Below are 15527 nucleotides of genomic sequence, written 5' to 3' on the forward strand. Positions count from 1 at the left end.
TGTTGTTATGGTAATACTAACTCTGCATCATATATATTTGCTGCTCTATAGGCTAATCCTATATGGTGGACACACTGAGATGGACAACGCTGACATAAATATGCAAATATATGTGTGTATGTGTATTTAATTAAATAAGTAATCCATATTAACCACTGCAATTTGCAAACCTGGTAACGATTGGGAAGGGAGGCTCAACCATATAGGGGTAAGAACATAAATTTTGGAAAAGAGAACTGGGTTTGGATTTAAGTGCCAATACATCCGGTTTTGTGATCTAGGAAAAGGAATTTAATAACTCTGATGCTTAATGTTCTCAGTATAAACTGGGGACATTACTTCTCCTTGTACAGTTGCTGCTTATGAGATACAAGGTTTTCCATGGGCTTAATACATGGCCTGGAACATGGCAGATATTGCACATACCATAACTACTCTCATAATTATTAATTCTAAGCAGTTAAAAACGTTTCAGAAGAAAAATATATATTATCTTGGCTTAAAATGTAAGGTGTCACGATTAAAAGTTGAGTTCATTCTAAAACACACAAAAGCCTGCACACCTTCAAAATGTTTATAACCCTGCAAAATTTGTCTTGGGTCCACCCATGTTTACCAGACCATCCTTATCTCTCCAACTTTCCTCCAATTAGTGAGATCATTCCTTTGAAGGAACAAATGTTAAAAGAAATTAGTAACATGCCTCTACTGGTAATACAATTTTTAAAGTAGAAAAACTAGGCCAATATACTGTATTACTTTAGGATGTTCTAGTCTAACATCAAACTAAGAAGCTTCTATACACAAAGGACGCCATCAGTAGAAAAAAAAGGCACCCTACAGTATGAGAGAATATATTCATAAACGATATATCTGATAAGGGGTTAACATACAAAATATATAAGGAACTCACATGTCTCAACACCCAAAAAGCAAATAACCCAATTAATAAATGGGCAGAGGATGTGAACAGACACTTCTCTAAAGAAGAAATTCAAATGGCCAACAGGCACATGAAAAGATGCTCCACATCACTAATCAGGGAAATGCAAATTAAAACCATAATGAGGTATCACCTCACACGAGTTAGAATGGCCAACATCCAAAGACAGACAACAACAAATACTGGCAAGGATATGGGTAAAGAGGAACTTCCTACACTGTTGGTGGAAATGTAAATAAGTTCAACCATTGTGGAAAGCAGTATGCAGGTTCCTCAAAAAACTAAAAATAGAAAGACCATTTGACCCAGGAATTCCACTCCTAGGAATTTACTCAAAGGAAACAAGATCTCAGATTCAAAAAGACATATACACTGCTATGTTTATCGCAGCACTATTTACAATAGCCAAGACTTGGAAGCAACCTAAATGTCCATCAATAGATGAATGGATAAAGAAGACGTGGTACATATACACAATGGAATATTATTCAGCCATAAGAAGAAAACAAATTCTGCCATTTGCAACAACATGATGGAGCTGGAGGGTATTATGCTCAGTGAAATAAGCCAGGTGGAGAAAGACAAGTACCAAATGATATCCCTCATTTGTGGAGTATAACAATGAAGCGAAACAGCGGGAACAAAACAGAAACAGACTCCAAGCAGGAACTAGCAGTTACCAAAGGGAAGGGGTGTGGGAGGATGAGCGGGGAGGGAGGGAGAAGGGGATTGAGAGGTATTATGATTAGTACACATGGTGTGGGGGGAATCATGGGGAAGACAGTGTAGCACAGAGAAGACAAGTAGTGACGTAGTGACTCTATAGCATCTTAGTATGCTGATGGACAGGGACTGCAATGGAGTGTGTGTGGGGGGACTTGATAATATGGGTGAATGTAATAACCACAATGCTGCTCATGTGAAACCTTTATAAGATTGTATATCAATGATAACTTAATAAAAAAAAAAAGATGTACTAGTGTAATTTTATTAAGACCAAAAAAAGTAGCTCAGTTATTCAGTCAATAAATTTTTCCTCAGTCTCTCTAAAGTATATAATACTTAGCATCAGTATTTAAATACCTTCCATAACGTTTATACATTGCAACAAATAGAAAAAAGACATCACAGCTATTGCTTATAAATTTTTATTTCAACAATTATCTACTGCATATGTACTTTATCATGGGAATGCATAAGTGCACAAATAATGTATAATTTTTGTCCATCCCATAGTCTAACAGAGGAATTAGTATATATAAAAACATATACAACTAATAATAATGAAATATAAAAAGTACATTAAAGAATGACTAATTATGAGACTTCAAAGAATTGTGGGAATAAAATCTGCTAAGCTGGGGGTTGATTCCTCACAAGAGAGGTTACATCTGAACTGAGGACATTTAAGACTTGAACACATGGACAAGAAGATAGGAGGCATATCAGATAGTATGATCAATTTACCATATATTTCTAAACAATTTCATTTTCTTGACATGAATATATACATACTACTTAAAACGAGGAAGATGGGCAGGTAATTTGTCTATACGCATGCTATTTATTTTTGGCTAAGAAGAAACAGTCTAAAACAAAGAAAACAAGTAAGCAAACTCATTAATTAGAAGCATACTTTACTTAACATATTTTCAGTGAACTATACCTATCTTAGAGTCATTGGTATCTAGTCTGGTAACATACAAAACTTTGCAAGAATGTTTGACCCTCACAGATTTATATTCTTAGCCAAAATCTTTGCTGAATGTTATTTTCAAATATACATTTATAAGCAAGCCTGAAGCTCTTACTGAGTTAACATTGTTTATTATAAAAGCCAGAGCTACGGGTTCAAAGACCCAGGCACACCCTCCGGCAGCTCACTCCGCCTAATGCAATAAGAGTGATGCAGGGATGTGGTGTTTGCTCCTTCTTCCTTTAGGCCTCAGCTGTGTAGACACACTCCTACAACAGTCCAGCAATTCTTTCTCTCGTTGCTGTACTTACCTTTGTAATTAAGCTTCTGTGTTCCACAGACTGACTAAAGTTTGTGCCCATTTCTAATACAGTTGTGATTCCATCCTCACACAAATTCATCCAGTAATGATATTCATCCTGCCCAGGAAGTCGATCCCAAAAAGTCCTGAAGGCTTCCCAGACAGCTTCCTGACACACTGGAAAACAGACAGAGAAGTGTTTTTATTGAAGCAAATGCACTTTGGGGTTCTCACAATGATCATGGAACTGTTTATTCAGATTTCCAAAGCAGTCTTGCCACAGTGTACTTTCTGTACGGACATGGGAATGATTCTCCATCAGAGCCCTTCTGTTTAAGTATGTCTCATTTAAACTTTTCAGATCTGAAGAGAATTTGTACTTTCCACTCCCTTCCCTTGCAAAGGAAACTGAGGCAGGATTTTTCCCCATCTCTTAAAAAAAATCCATGTTTATGCCTTACAAAAGTGGAGCTGATGTTGAGTATACTCCAATAGGTGAATGGATAAACAAACTGTGGTGCATCAATACAATGGAATGTTATTCGGTGATAAAAAGAAATTAGGTTTAATGCCTTGAAAAGATTTAAATGTATATTGCTAAGTAAAAGAAGCCAATCTTAAAAAGCTACATACTCGGGGAGGGCTGTGCAACACAGAGAAGACAAGTAGTGATTTTACAGCATCTCACTACACTGATGGACAGTGACTAATGGGGTATGTGGGGGGGACTTGGTGAAGGGGGGGTCTAGTAAACATAATGTTCCTCATGTAATTGTAGATTAATGATACCAAAAAATAAAAGCTACATACTGTAGTATTTCAACAATATAACATCTGGAAAAGGCAAAACTATGGAAATTGTAAAAAGATCAGTGTTTGCCAGGGGTTGAGAAGAGGGAGAGATGAAGAGGTGGAGCACAGCACAGTGGACTTTTAGGGCAGTGAAACTACTCTGCATGATACTGTAATAACAAATATATGCCACTACACATCTGTCAAAAGTAATAATATATACAACATAACTCTAGTGTAAGATATGAGCTTTAGATAAGAATGTGTCAATATTGGTTCATCATCTGTAACAAATGCACCACACTAATACACGATATCAATAAGAGAGGAAGATGTGTGTGTCTGGTAGGGTGGCAGTATATACAGGTAACTCTCTGCACTTCAGTTTTTCTGTAAGCCTAAAACTTCTCCAAAAATTGAAACATTAATTAAAAAGGATATAAGAACTAAAAGTAATAGAAAATGATATTCATGAGAAATGTACTGCTGTGTTAAAATAGAAATTAATTCAAAATTTTTCTAAAACATCAAATCTGAAAGCATGCTAAACAGGCTTGCTGCCCGTTTTGTATGGGACTGAGTGTATTCCCATCCTGTAACTATTTCAGTGGCCACATGCCAGACACAGTGGACATTAGAGAGATTGTGATGGGAGGGAAAACAAGAGTGGTGGAGAAATATATAAATGGACAGAGAACAAGGTAATTGTTTTTCATCTCAAGAAGGTTGAATATTCATCTAGCAGCATATTGAGGTAGAGCCCATGAACTCACAGTGAGAAGACTTTGGGCTAAAATCTAGCACTAGCCTTACCATGTACTACATAGCTTGATAATCATGGATAACTCATCTACCCATTCAATGCTTCAATGTTCTCCTTTCTCTTTTTTAATGGGATGAAAAATTACTGCCTTATTTTCCTTATCTGTGAGAGTATTTTATAAACTACATAGTGCTACATGAATATCAAATATTATTATCAAATTGGTATCTGGTTGTCTGACAGTTGTTTTATGGAAGAGGAGAGTCCAAGCTAAAAAACAACTCAAGCTTTAACAGAGTGAAATACATGAATTTTCTAAATTTCTCTATCAGTTGATTGTTTCAGAATTTAACTGAACCTTTGGTTGCAAACTGAGTTTCTCTTTCAGTGAACTAACTGTATTCTTATTACTGCTCTTTGGAACTTTTGATCCAACAGCATAAAACAAAGCACTGACTGAGGCAGAGCTGACCGTTTGTAGATTCACAGTTCCTCCTTTCTTCTTAAAACTTCCAAATTCGTTTTAGTCATACCAGAAAACAATGCCAAGGTGAAAGTCTGGTTGGTATCAACAAACAAAAAGTGACTGTCTATGAGGCCTGCTTATGAAATGAGGTGATTCAAAGAGAATTCAAAAAACATTTTAAATATGAATAGCTACGTATCTATAGGGAAAAAATAAATCTCAATAACTTCTTCACATTATACACAAATAATAGTTTGAAATATGAAAGCTAGTAATATGAAGGTCCTAAAAGAAAACACAGAAGAATATCTGTATGATGTGAGAATAGGCAAAGATATCAGGCAGTACACAGAAAGCAAAAACTTCAAAAGAAAAAAAAGACAAAACTCATCAAAACTAAAAGCTTCTGTTCATCAGACACTATTAATAAAAATGAATAGGCAAGGCATACTACTTTTAGCAGAAAATATTCAATATACATATATCTGACACAGAACTGATATTTGGGATATTTCAGGAATTTCTACAACTCCCTAATAAAAAGGAAAACAATCCAATTTAACAAACATGCAAAAGACTAGAACAGAAAATTTACAAAGGAAGAGCTACAAATAGCCAATGAGTATGTGAAAAAGTACTTACTATCGTTCATATTTAGAAAATGCAAATTAAAGCACCCACACATGAACCAGAATGACTGAAATTTTTTACATGGATAACACCAAATTTTAGCAAGGATATGGAGCAACCAGAACCTTCAATTTTGGTAAGAGTGTAAAATACTGATAGTTTCCTATAAAACTAAACATACATCAAACTTATGACTCAGCAGTACCCCTCTTAGGTATTTGAGAAGTATACCCACAGAAAGACTTACGTTCAATGCCAGAGCAGCTTTATTCATAACTGAAATATGAAAACAATCCAGGTATCCATGAACAGGAAATTAAATAAACAAATGGTCATACAATGCAATCAAAAGGAACAAATTACTAATTCATGCAAAAACACAGATGAATCTCAAAAGGCTTGAGTGAAAGAAGCCTTACACAAAAGAATAAATACTAGTCTATTTATATAACTCTTAAATAGGTAAAACTAAGCTGTGGTTTAAAAAAATTAGAAAAGTTGTTGCCTGACGGCTGAAAGGTAGAGGCAGGTTGTCTGGAAAGGAGTGTAAGGAAACTTTCTGGGGTGATACTGTCCTAAAATTGAGAGGTTTGGGTTACACCAGAATGCGTGTTAGTCAAAATGTAAGATTGCTCCTGCATTTCACTCTATGTAAATTTCTCCTTTAAAAAAGTAAACAAATACTAAGCATGCTGAAGTGTCTAGAGGGAAATGTATTGATATTTTTAACTTATGAAATATATCTAAGAAATAGGGTGGTTGGATAGATACGTGATGAAGCAAATATAAAATGTTAATCATAGAGCTATGTGGTTAATATGGTGTTCATGACACAATTCTTTCAACTATTCTGTGTGTTTAAAAGTTTTCATACTCTTAGAACAACATTATTATGTACTGAATAAAAGCTGGAGCATCCAGAAGCAACAGAAATCCTATTAGGTTTCACAGTAGGCCTTCTCTTGGCCTCTCTCATAGATTCACAGAAGAATAGCATATGCTGTCTCCTACAAATTATGCTTTGGGGATGTCCCCCACCAACTACATAAAGCTCTCAGTAGTTCAATGTTTGATCCAAAATATCTTCATCAGTAATGTGTTCTTTTAAGTTAAGCTTAATCATTTTCTATCTAGCAGTCTATATTAAAATACAATTCCCAGAGTTCTAATTCAAGCATGAGTGTAGGGAGTTATATGAACTCACTTCCCAGGAAAACTGGTGAAAATTATCTTAAAACCAACCATTTAAATTATCTGAAAACAGTCCTAAGGGCATACAACAAGTGAGGAAGCATTTATTTAGGAAAATCTACTAAACCTCAGTAAGGAAAGTTGGGGAGTAAGTGGTTTTAGCCAGGGCAATTAGGTAAGAAAAGAAAAGAAAAGGCATCAAAATTGGAAAGGAAGAAGTAAAATTATCTCTATTTGAAGATGACATGAGCTAAGAAATCTACTTAACAACTATTAGAGCTTAAGAGGTAAGCTCAGCAAGATTGCAGTGTCAAGATCAATATACAAAAGTCAGATGTGTGTATATACACTAATAAATCAAAAATGAATATAAGAAAACAATTCCATTTACAAAAGCATGAAAAACAATAAAATACTTAGGAATAAATTAACAAAGTAAAAACTTATACTCTGGAACCAAAAAAAAAAAGTTGAAAAATTGAAGAATATCTAATAAATGGAAAAACTTTCCAAGTACATGAATTGTAAGATATAAACTGTTAAGATGGCAGCATCTCCAAACTGACCTAATATTCAATGAAATTCTATCACAACACTGGCTGACTTCTTTATGGAAACTGACAAGTTAATTCTAAAATTCATATGGAATTGCAAGGCACCTGGAATAGCCAAAACAATTTTGAAAAAGAAGAACAAATTGATAAATTGGACTTATAAAAATCAAAAAGTTTTGTGAATGAAAGACACCATCAAGAAATTGAAATGACAATGCACAGAATGAGAGAAAAATACTTCATTTTTGATAAAGGATTTGTATCCAAATATATAAGCAACTCTTACAACACAATAACAAGACAACCCAACTAAAAAAACAGGCAAAGGATCTGAAGACTTTCTTTGAAAGGAGATACTCAAATGACCAAAAAGCATATAAAAAGATGTTCAACATTATTAGTCATTAGAGAAATGCAAATCAAAATTACAAGATAACCACTTCATGCCTACTAGGATGGCTATAGTTTATTTAAAAAAGGAAAATCATAGTGCTGACAAACATATGGAGAAATCAGAACCCTTATACATTGCTGGTAGGAATGTAAAATGGTCTCCAGCTACTTTGGGAAACAATGTGGCAGTTTCTCATATGGTTAAACATAGAGTTACCATATGACCCAGAATTCTACTACTAGGTATATACCCAAGAAAAATGAAAACAACCCAAATGCTCACCAACTGACTGACAAATGGATAAACTAAACGTGGTATATCCATATGATAATATTATCATTTGGCCATAAAAAACAATAAACTACTGACACATGCTGCAACATGGATGAACCTTGAAAATATTATGCTAAGTGGAAGAAGCCAGTCACAACAGACTACATATTATACTATGTTATTTATATGACATATCCAGAACAGGCAATTTTATAGAGACAGGAAGTAAATTAGTGGTTGCTTAGGCCTGGGGAAAGGACTAGTGGAGGTTGAGGGATAATAGAGTGATAGCTAAAGGGTAAAGAGTTTCTTTTTAAAGTGATGAAATGTTCTCAAACTGAGTTTGGTGGTGGTTGCATGTTTGTGAATATACCAGAAAACAACTGAATTCTGTACTTTAAATGGATGAATTTTATTGAATGTGAATTATATCGCAGGAAAATTGTAAAAACTGAAATTTCCTCCAAGTATGCTTAATTTATCCAATGGCTTTCCAATTGGGAACTATATGACAACTAACTAACTAACTTGGAATAATAGCATTCAGAACACTTACATATTTTGATAGAGGAGAAATGCAGGGGAGCCTGGAGCATTCAGGTAGCACAGACAGAAGAAACCTAGAGAGGACACTACAGGCAGCAGAGAGAAGAGCAGAATCAGCACAACTCCAGGGAAAGGGGTGCTAAGGAAGGCAAAACTCCACCACAGAGAAATGAAACATACTTCACCATGTGGCATACAAGTAGACCTGTTCATTAGTCCTGTCATTCTCAATTTTCATGTAGCCTTTAGTTACTGCTGAAGATACCTTTCTACTTTGAAAGGATAACTAATCTATAAATTTTTCTCTTCTGGCAGAGAAAACCTGCGCTGGAAACTGGTGGAGGAAAGGAAAATGTGACAACAATATTCCAAAGAAGGAAACGCCAGTGTTTAATCTGTCTTTAATCCTGTTACTAGGGCTCAGGCTGTGCATCCTATCCATTATACAGAAATCCAATATGGAGCAAAGTGTTTTTTTAGGGTAATGTATTTTCCTATCAGAATTGTGGAGCCCAAAGCATGTAGAACAGTCGATAATGTGCAGTAAGGCAAGAAAAAGAAATAAAAGTCATATAAATTAGAAGTACAACGACGTTTATTTGTAGATGAAATAATTATCTATGTAGAAAACCCTAAGGAATATACAAAAAGAGCTGCTAGAACTAGTGAGTGAATTTAGCAAAGTTACAGAATAAAAGGTCAACATACAAAAATATGTGTATGTATTAGTAAAGAACAATCAGAAACTAACTTTTGTAAACCACCATTAACAATAGCATAAGAAAAGTTAAATAGATCAATCTGATAAAAAGATATGTATGATTTACTAAAAATTACAAAACATTGCTGAGAAAAACTGAAGAAAACCTAAATAAATAAATGGAGGAATATATCATGTTCATAGACTAAGACTTGATATTGTTCAAATGACAATTCTTCCCAAATTGATTGACTCAACAAAACCCCAATAAAAATTCCACCAGCTTTTTTTACAAATTGGCAAGCTGATTCTAATATATGTGTATATGGAAGACAAAGTATTTAACATAACTGTTTCAAACAAATCTGAAAAAGAATGAAGTTGAAGAACTTACACTATCTGATTCAAAGACTTATTATAAAGTTTTCAGTAATCCTGACAAAATGGTCTTGGTGTAAAAATACACAAATATATCCATGGAAGAGAATAAAGAGTAAAGAAATATATCCACCATATACAGAAAACTGATTTCCAACAAAGGCACAAATGCAAAAAAGGGTAATCTTTTTAAGAAATGATGCTGGAACAAATGGCTATGCATATGCAAAAATTCTAACTTTGATCCATATACATCACATACAAAAATTAACTCAAAGTAGATCATGGACCAAACATAAGACCTAAAGATTATCCAGCTTCTTCAGGAATAGATAGGAGAGAATCTTTATGACTTTAGGTAAGACAAACTTAGACCCAACACCAAAAGCAAGCATGATTAAAAAAAAAAAAAAAAACCTGATAAATTGGACTTTATAAAAATTAAAAACTTTGGTTCTTCAAAAGACATTAATAAGAAAATAAAAAGACAAGCCACACATTTGGAGAAAATATATGCAAAACATGCATCTGACAAAGAACTTGTATTTATGATATATTAAGGATTCTTAGAGCTTATTAATAAGACAAACCCAATTGTTTTTTAAATAAGAAAAATATGTGAAAAGACTCTTCACCATAAAAGATATACAAATGGCAAACGAGCACATGAAAAAGGTGCTCAGTATCACTAGTCATTAGTTATTAAGTGCATTAAAACCACAAATATGATATCATGTCATATCCACTGGAATGGTCACAGTTAAAAAAGACTGACTATACCAATGTTGCAAAGATGTAGAGAAACTGGAATCCTAGTACAAAATACCACCTAATGCTGGTGGTAATACCACATTAGAAAACAGCTTGGCAATTTCTTAAAAAGTTAAACCTACACATACTAGGGGACCCAGCCATTCCACTCCTACTAATCAATAGAAATGAAAGCACATGCTCACCAAAAACTTGTACACAAATGTTCATGACAGCTTTCTTTGTAATTATCAGTAACTGAAAATCACCCAAACACTTCCCAAAATGTAGTATATCCATAAAATGGAATATACCCAACAATAAAAGATAACAAACTCATGATACAAAAAAATCATGGATGAGTCTCAAAATAATTACTGAGTAAAAGAAGCCAGATTAAAAAGGAGTACATAGTATGATTACATTTGTGTATAAAAGTGTAGAAAGTGCAAACAATACACGATGGTAGAAAGTAGGTTAGTAGTTGCCTTAGTATTGGAGTAAAGGGAGGTAGGTAGTCAGGAAGGGATGAAAAGATTATAAAGGCACAAGAGAAAATGTTTGGGAGTGATTGATAAATTCATAATCTTAATTGAAGAAATGATTTCAAGGGTAAATACATTTGTCAAAACTGCACACTTTAAATATGTACAGTTTATAATCCATCAAAGTGTACCTTAATAAGGCTATTATTTTAAAAGGTCTAACTTCAAATATGATTTTTTACTATTAATTAGATTCTACTCCAAGCACCCTAAATATCTATTTACTTTGACAAATCATTAGGTTAAATGCAGTTGCTTCTTGCTTAAATGGAGATATTTTCAAATTACACCAACTAACAACTGATGCCAAATTCTCTATAAGGAAAATTGGGCAAACCATGAGATCGAATTAGCTTGGTGAAGAAGTAAGATTCTTAGTTGCATCTCTCCCTCCAATTTCTAAACATTTGATTCTAAGAGTGTAATACAATTATCTCTTCAAAATCAAAACCTATGTTGAAATATTCATTTATCCTAATTTTCAAAAACATAATTTAAATATCTCCTCTTTACAACAGTAATTGCTGCCTGTATCAACATTGCTACAATCTTGATACACTTTGCCAACCCTGTTTAGTTTCACCGGGTCCCTTTCCAATGATCCCAATTCATAGCATCTGTATTCTAAAGTCAGTTACTCTAGAAATTAATTTTTCTTTTGTTGGCTTCTTTTTCAATTGCAACTTTTCAGCTTATAAACATAAAGGTAAAGCGATTAAAAGGAATAATCACATTCCTTAAATGGTTATTTCCTGTTCCCTATTTAACCAGCAGCTATCTAGATATTCAGATCTATTTAAAAATAATATAAAGTAAAATTCAAGGTAGTAGAAATCATTTTGATGCATCTTAAACTGTCATTCATCTTCAGTTCCTCTGTTCTCTTCTCACTCTGTGGAATTTAATTCTGGCATACGCCCTATACATAAAAGGCTTAAAGTATTTCCATTTAAAAAGTAAAAGGAAAGCTAATTGCTTCATACTGTTTGACAGCCCCAAAATAAAGTCAAGAGATACAAATACACTCCAAAAAAAAAAAAATTAAGGTAATACATTGTGCACTTTAAGAAACAAATCAACTATAGAAATAAATGTATTATCTGGTATTAAACTTTTTATTTTAAAAGCACTTGCTTTGGTGAGGGAGAAGGTGGGGAAAAATTACAAGATAGAGGAAAATAAAAGAGGAGAAGCTAATGCGGCAGCTCAGACTGAAGGTTCATATAGACTAGTACCGGGAAAATAGTAAGTGTTCAGTAAATATTTGTAGACTAAATGCATGAATGAACAAGCCTGATTTCACTTTAGTTCACTAGCCTCACATCCATTTTATGGCTTTTTATTGGCTCTTAAACAGCAAGGAGCAAAATTTGGGAATCTTCCAAATATTTAAGAGACTTATGGTCAAAAGCAATTTTGGTTAGTAAATACAAACAACATGGAATGAATTCACATAATAAAAAGGTATGAGATCAAGGATACTACTATTTAATTAAAACTAAAATAAAATCCCAGATTTGTTGTTTTAGGGTCCACTGTGAGAAGTGCCATTTTTCAGATGAAGAAAGTTTTATGTACCAACTAGAGATAAACTAGCATGAATCTGCAGAATGTCTAAACTATAGAGAAACTGATTATATTTTCATGTATATGTTTTCATGTACACAAAATGACTAATTAGCCATATTGGTAAATATACCTTGGTAAATATATTCTGTGTGTATATTTTGGGAAAATTGCTATGATGAAGTAACAATTATAACTATAACAATTATAATTTATCCAAATAAAATAAACTTGCATTCATTTTTGAAGTACTTAAAAGATTTAAACCATTTCCTCTCTTAAAATAATATAAAACTTTCCTCTGAAGCTATATAATTAATGATACTCTTAGCAAGTCCCCTTTCCATTGGTAGTAGAAAGGTAATATTTGGCTCAGTCTGTAAGTCATCACAAATGTTGAATTACTATGAGATACAACAAATGCATTAGAACCACGTTTGAATTTCATCACGCAGCCCAAGAGATTAGATGTTTGCTTACCTCGGACTTTAAAATATTTCACATGGTTCGCCACAGCCTCTGTAACACTTTCACCTGGGCAGGTTTTCACAGCATTAGGAAACAGAGTAGATCGCTTTCTTCTGAGCAGCCACTGTCTTTCAGCCTCTCTGTGGTCCAGAGGTTGTTTCTTTTCGGCAGATAGAGAATTGTCTGTGGATTCCAAATCAGTCAGAAGAAAAGTAACTGCAACCCTGGGTTCCTGGATCTCTTCTAAAGGTAAGTAGGTTTGTGCTACATAATGAAAGCATAAACAAGGCTTCTGACAATGCATATAGATATTGAAGGGTAGCAAATAAAGAAAAACTGACATTTGTGCAACATTTGGATTTTGAGGTCACTGCTCAGATGATAGACACACATACCTATGGAGGAGAAGCAGCATTCAATCTTTCCTCCATTTAACTCCTACTCCTTTATTTCAAGATTTTTGGTTACTGAAGTCAAGTATACATCCAATTTCAACACAAGAAATAAGAAGTAAGGTCTGAACCATGAATTACTAATGTAGAGAAAAACCAGAATTATTGGAGAGATTTTGAGAGTTTAAATAAAGCAGGATCAAAGATTGATATAGTATTTGATTCCACTTCTTACAGCAGTCATATCAAACAGTGTCATTTTTAGAGAGAACATACTACAGACATATGGAAAAATAAAAACAGTGTAGATTTTTAAATACCTGTTAATGATGGAAGGCTTTCTTCTATCAGGACAAATATCAAAATACCCAGAGAAATCTTTTCAAAATAAGGAAACATAATCATTTGGATCAAAACAAAAGAGAAGCCAAAATCCTTAACTGAACACCCAAAGCCTTGAAACTTCCAATAACAAAATTGTTACAGGAAAACACTAACATTTAAAAGTTTGTTGGAGAACTGATAACCATTCCAAAACCATTATAAATTAGCTTAAATAAAAATGGTGTCCTTTCCAAGAACCTCTCACTTCTTTTCTAAAATAACCATCATGCTATGAAAGCAGGAGATAAGCTAATTGGAACAGATGGGGAGAGACAATTTCTTTATTCTAATCTAGCCAGCTAAGCTCTTTACTAACACTCTCCTTGCCTTTAATATGCAGTCCACTTAAACATGTTTCACAATTCACTGCTTTTTATATGCAATTTTTTATTAAGGTATTATTGATATACACTCTTACGAAGTTTCACATTAAAAACAATGTGGTTACTACATTCACCCATATTATCAAGTCTCCCCCATACCCATTGCAGTCACTGTTCATTAGTGCAGTAAGGTGCCACAGAGTTCCTACTTGTCTTCTCTGTGCTAGCTACAGTCTTCCCCATGATCCCCCCCACACCATATGTACTAATCATAATATCCCTCAATCCCCTTCTCCCTCCCTCCCCACTCACCCTCCCACACCCCTTTCCTTTGATAACTGCTAGTTCCTGCTTGGAGTCTGTTGCCGTTTTGTTCCCACTGTTTCACTTCATTGTTATACTCCACAAATGAGGGAAATCATTTGATATTTGTCTTACTCTGCCTGCCTTATTTCACTTAGCATAATACTCTCCAGCTCCATCCATGTTGTTGCAAATGGTAGGATATGTTTCTTTATTAAGGCTGAATAATATTCCATTGTGTGTATGTGCCACCTCTTCTTTATCCATTCATCTACTGATGGACACTTAGGTTGCTTCTGTGTCTTGGCTATTGTAAATAGTGCTGCAATAAACGTAGGGGTGCATATGTCTTTTTGAATTTGAGAACTTGTATTCTTTGGGTAAATTCCTAGGAGTGGAATTCCTGGGTCAAATGGCATTTCTATTTTTTGAGGAACCTCCATATTGCTTTCCACAATGGTTGAACTAGTTTACAATCCCACTAGTGGTGTAGGAGGGTTCCCCTTTTTCCACATCATCACCAGCATTTGTTGTTCCTAGTCTTTTTGATGTTGGCCATCCTAACTGGTGTGAGGTGATACCTCATTGTGTTTTTAATTTGCATTTCCCTGATAAGTAGCAATGTGGAGCATCTTTTCATGAGCCGGTTGGCCATCTGAATTTCTTCTTTAGAGACACAATTCACTGAGTTTTACAATTTTTCCCGAAACTATTAGTCGAAACTGACACACTAGATAAATCTTATCTATAGATAGAATTCATCTATCAGGTTCGACTAGTAGATTTACATGTTCTGGGTTCTTCTAGACCCTATGATTTGTAAGCATAAAATACCCAGGCTGACTGTAACTATCTACTTCAGAAATACAGAACTACATAGAAAACAAAATTAGTTTTCTTGGAACTGTTTCTATTTGTAATAAAGCTACTGTCTTGTAAATGCCCCTGCTTAATAAAAAATTTGAAAATCTTTCACTATATCCACTATGTCTCCTACCTTTTCTATAGAATAGGAAAATAGGAAAGCTAATTCATGATAGAGCTATTGTGAGGATTTAGTTAAAACACAGAAGATGCTTAGAATAGCCTGGCATGTACTAAGCACACAATATAAATAATGTTATGTGATAACTTTGTTGCTTAATTTGCTATTAGACATGAGGCCCAGT

The 15527-nt window shown here is 34.1% G+C and overlaps 1 protein-coding gene across 1 annotated transcript in view; it reads right to left on the reverse strand.

Moving 5' to 3' along the window:
- Positions 1–14249, reverse strand: part of IMPG2 (interphotoreceptor matrix proteoglycan 2) — an 85020-nt gene extending 70771 nt beyond the window's left edge. Inside the window, exons 1-3 of the mRNA XM_057502249.1 lie at positions 13669–14249; positions 12969–13220; positions 2951–3117 (exon numbers count right to left, since the gene is read on the reverse strand). Of these exons, the coding sequence (XP_057358232.1) occupies positions 2951–3117; positions 12969–13220; positions 13669–13753 (504 nt within the window). The 5' untranslated portion in view covers positions 13754–14249. The remainder of the gene's footprint in view (positions 1–2950; positions 3118–12968; positions 13221–13668) is intronic.
- Between the last annotated feature and the right edge of the window lie 1278 nt (positions 14250–15527).

Source organism: Manis pentadactyla, chromosome 1 (genome assembly GCF_030020395.1).
Source record: "Manis pentadactyla isolate mManPen7 chromosome 1, mManPen7.hap1, whole genome shotgun sequence".
Lineage (NCBI taxonomy): Eukaryota > Metazoa > Chordata > Mammalia > Pholidota > Manidae > Manis > Manis pentadactyla.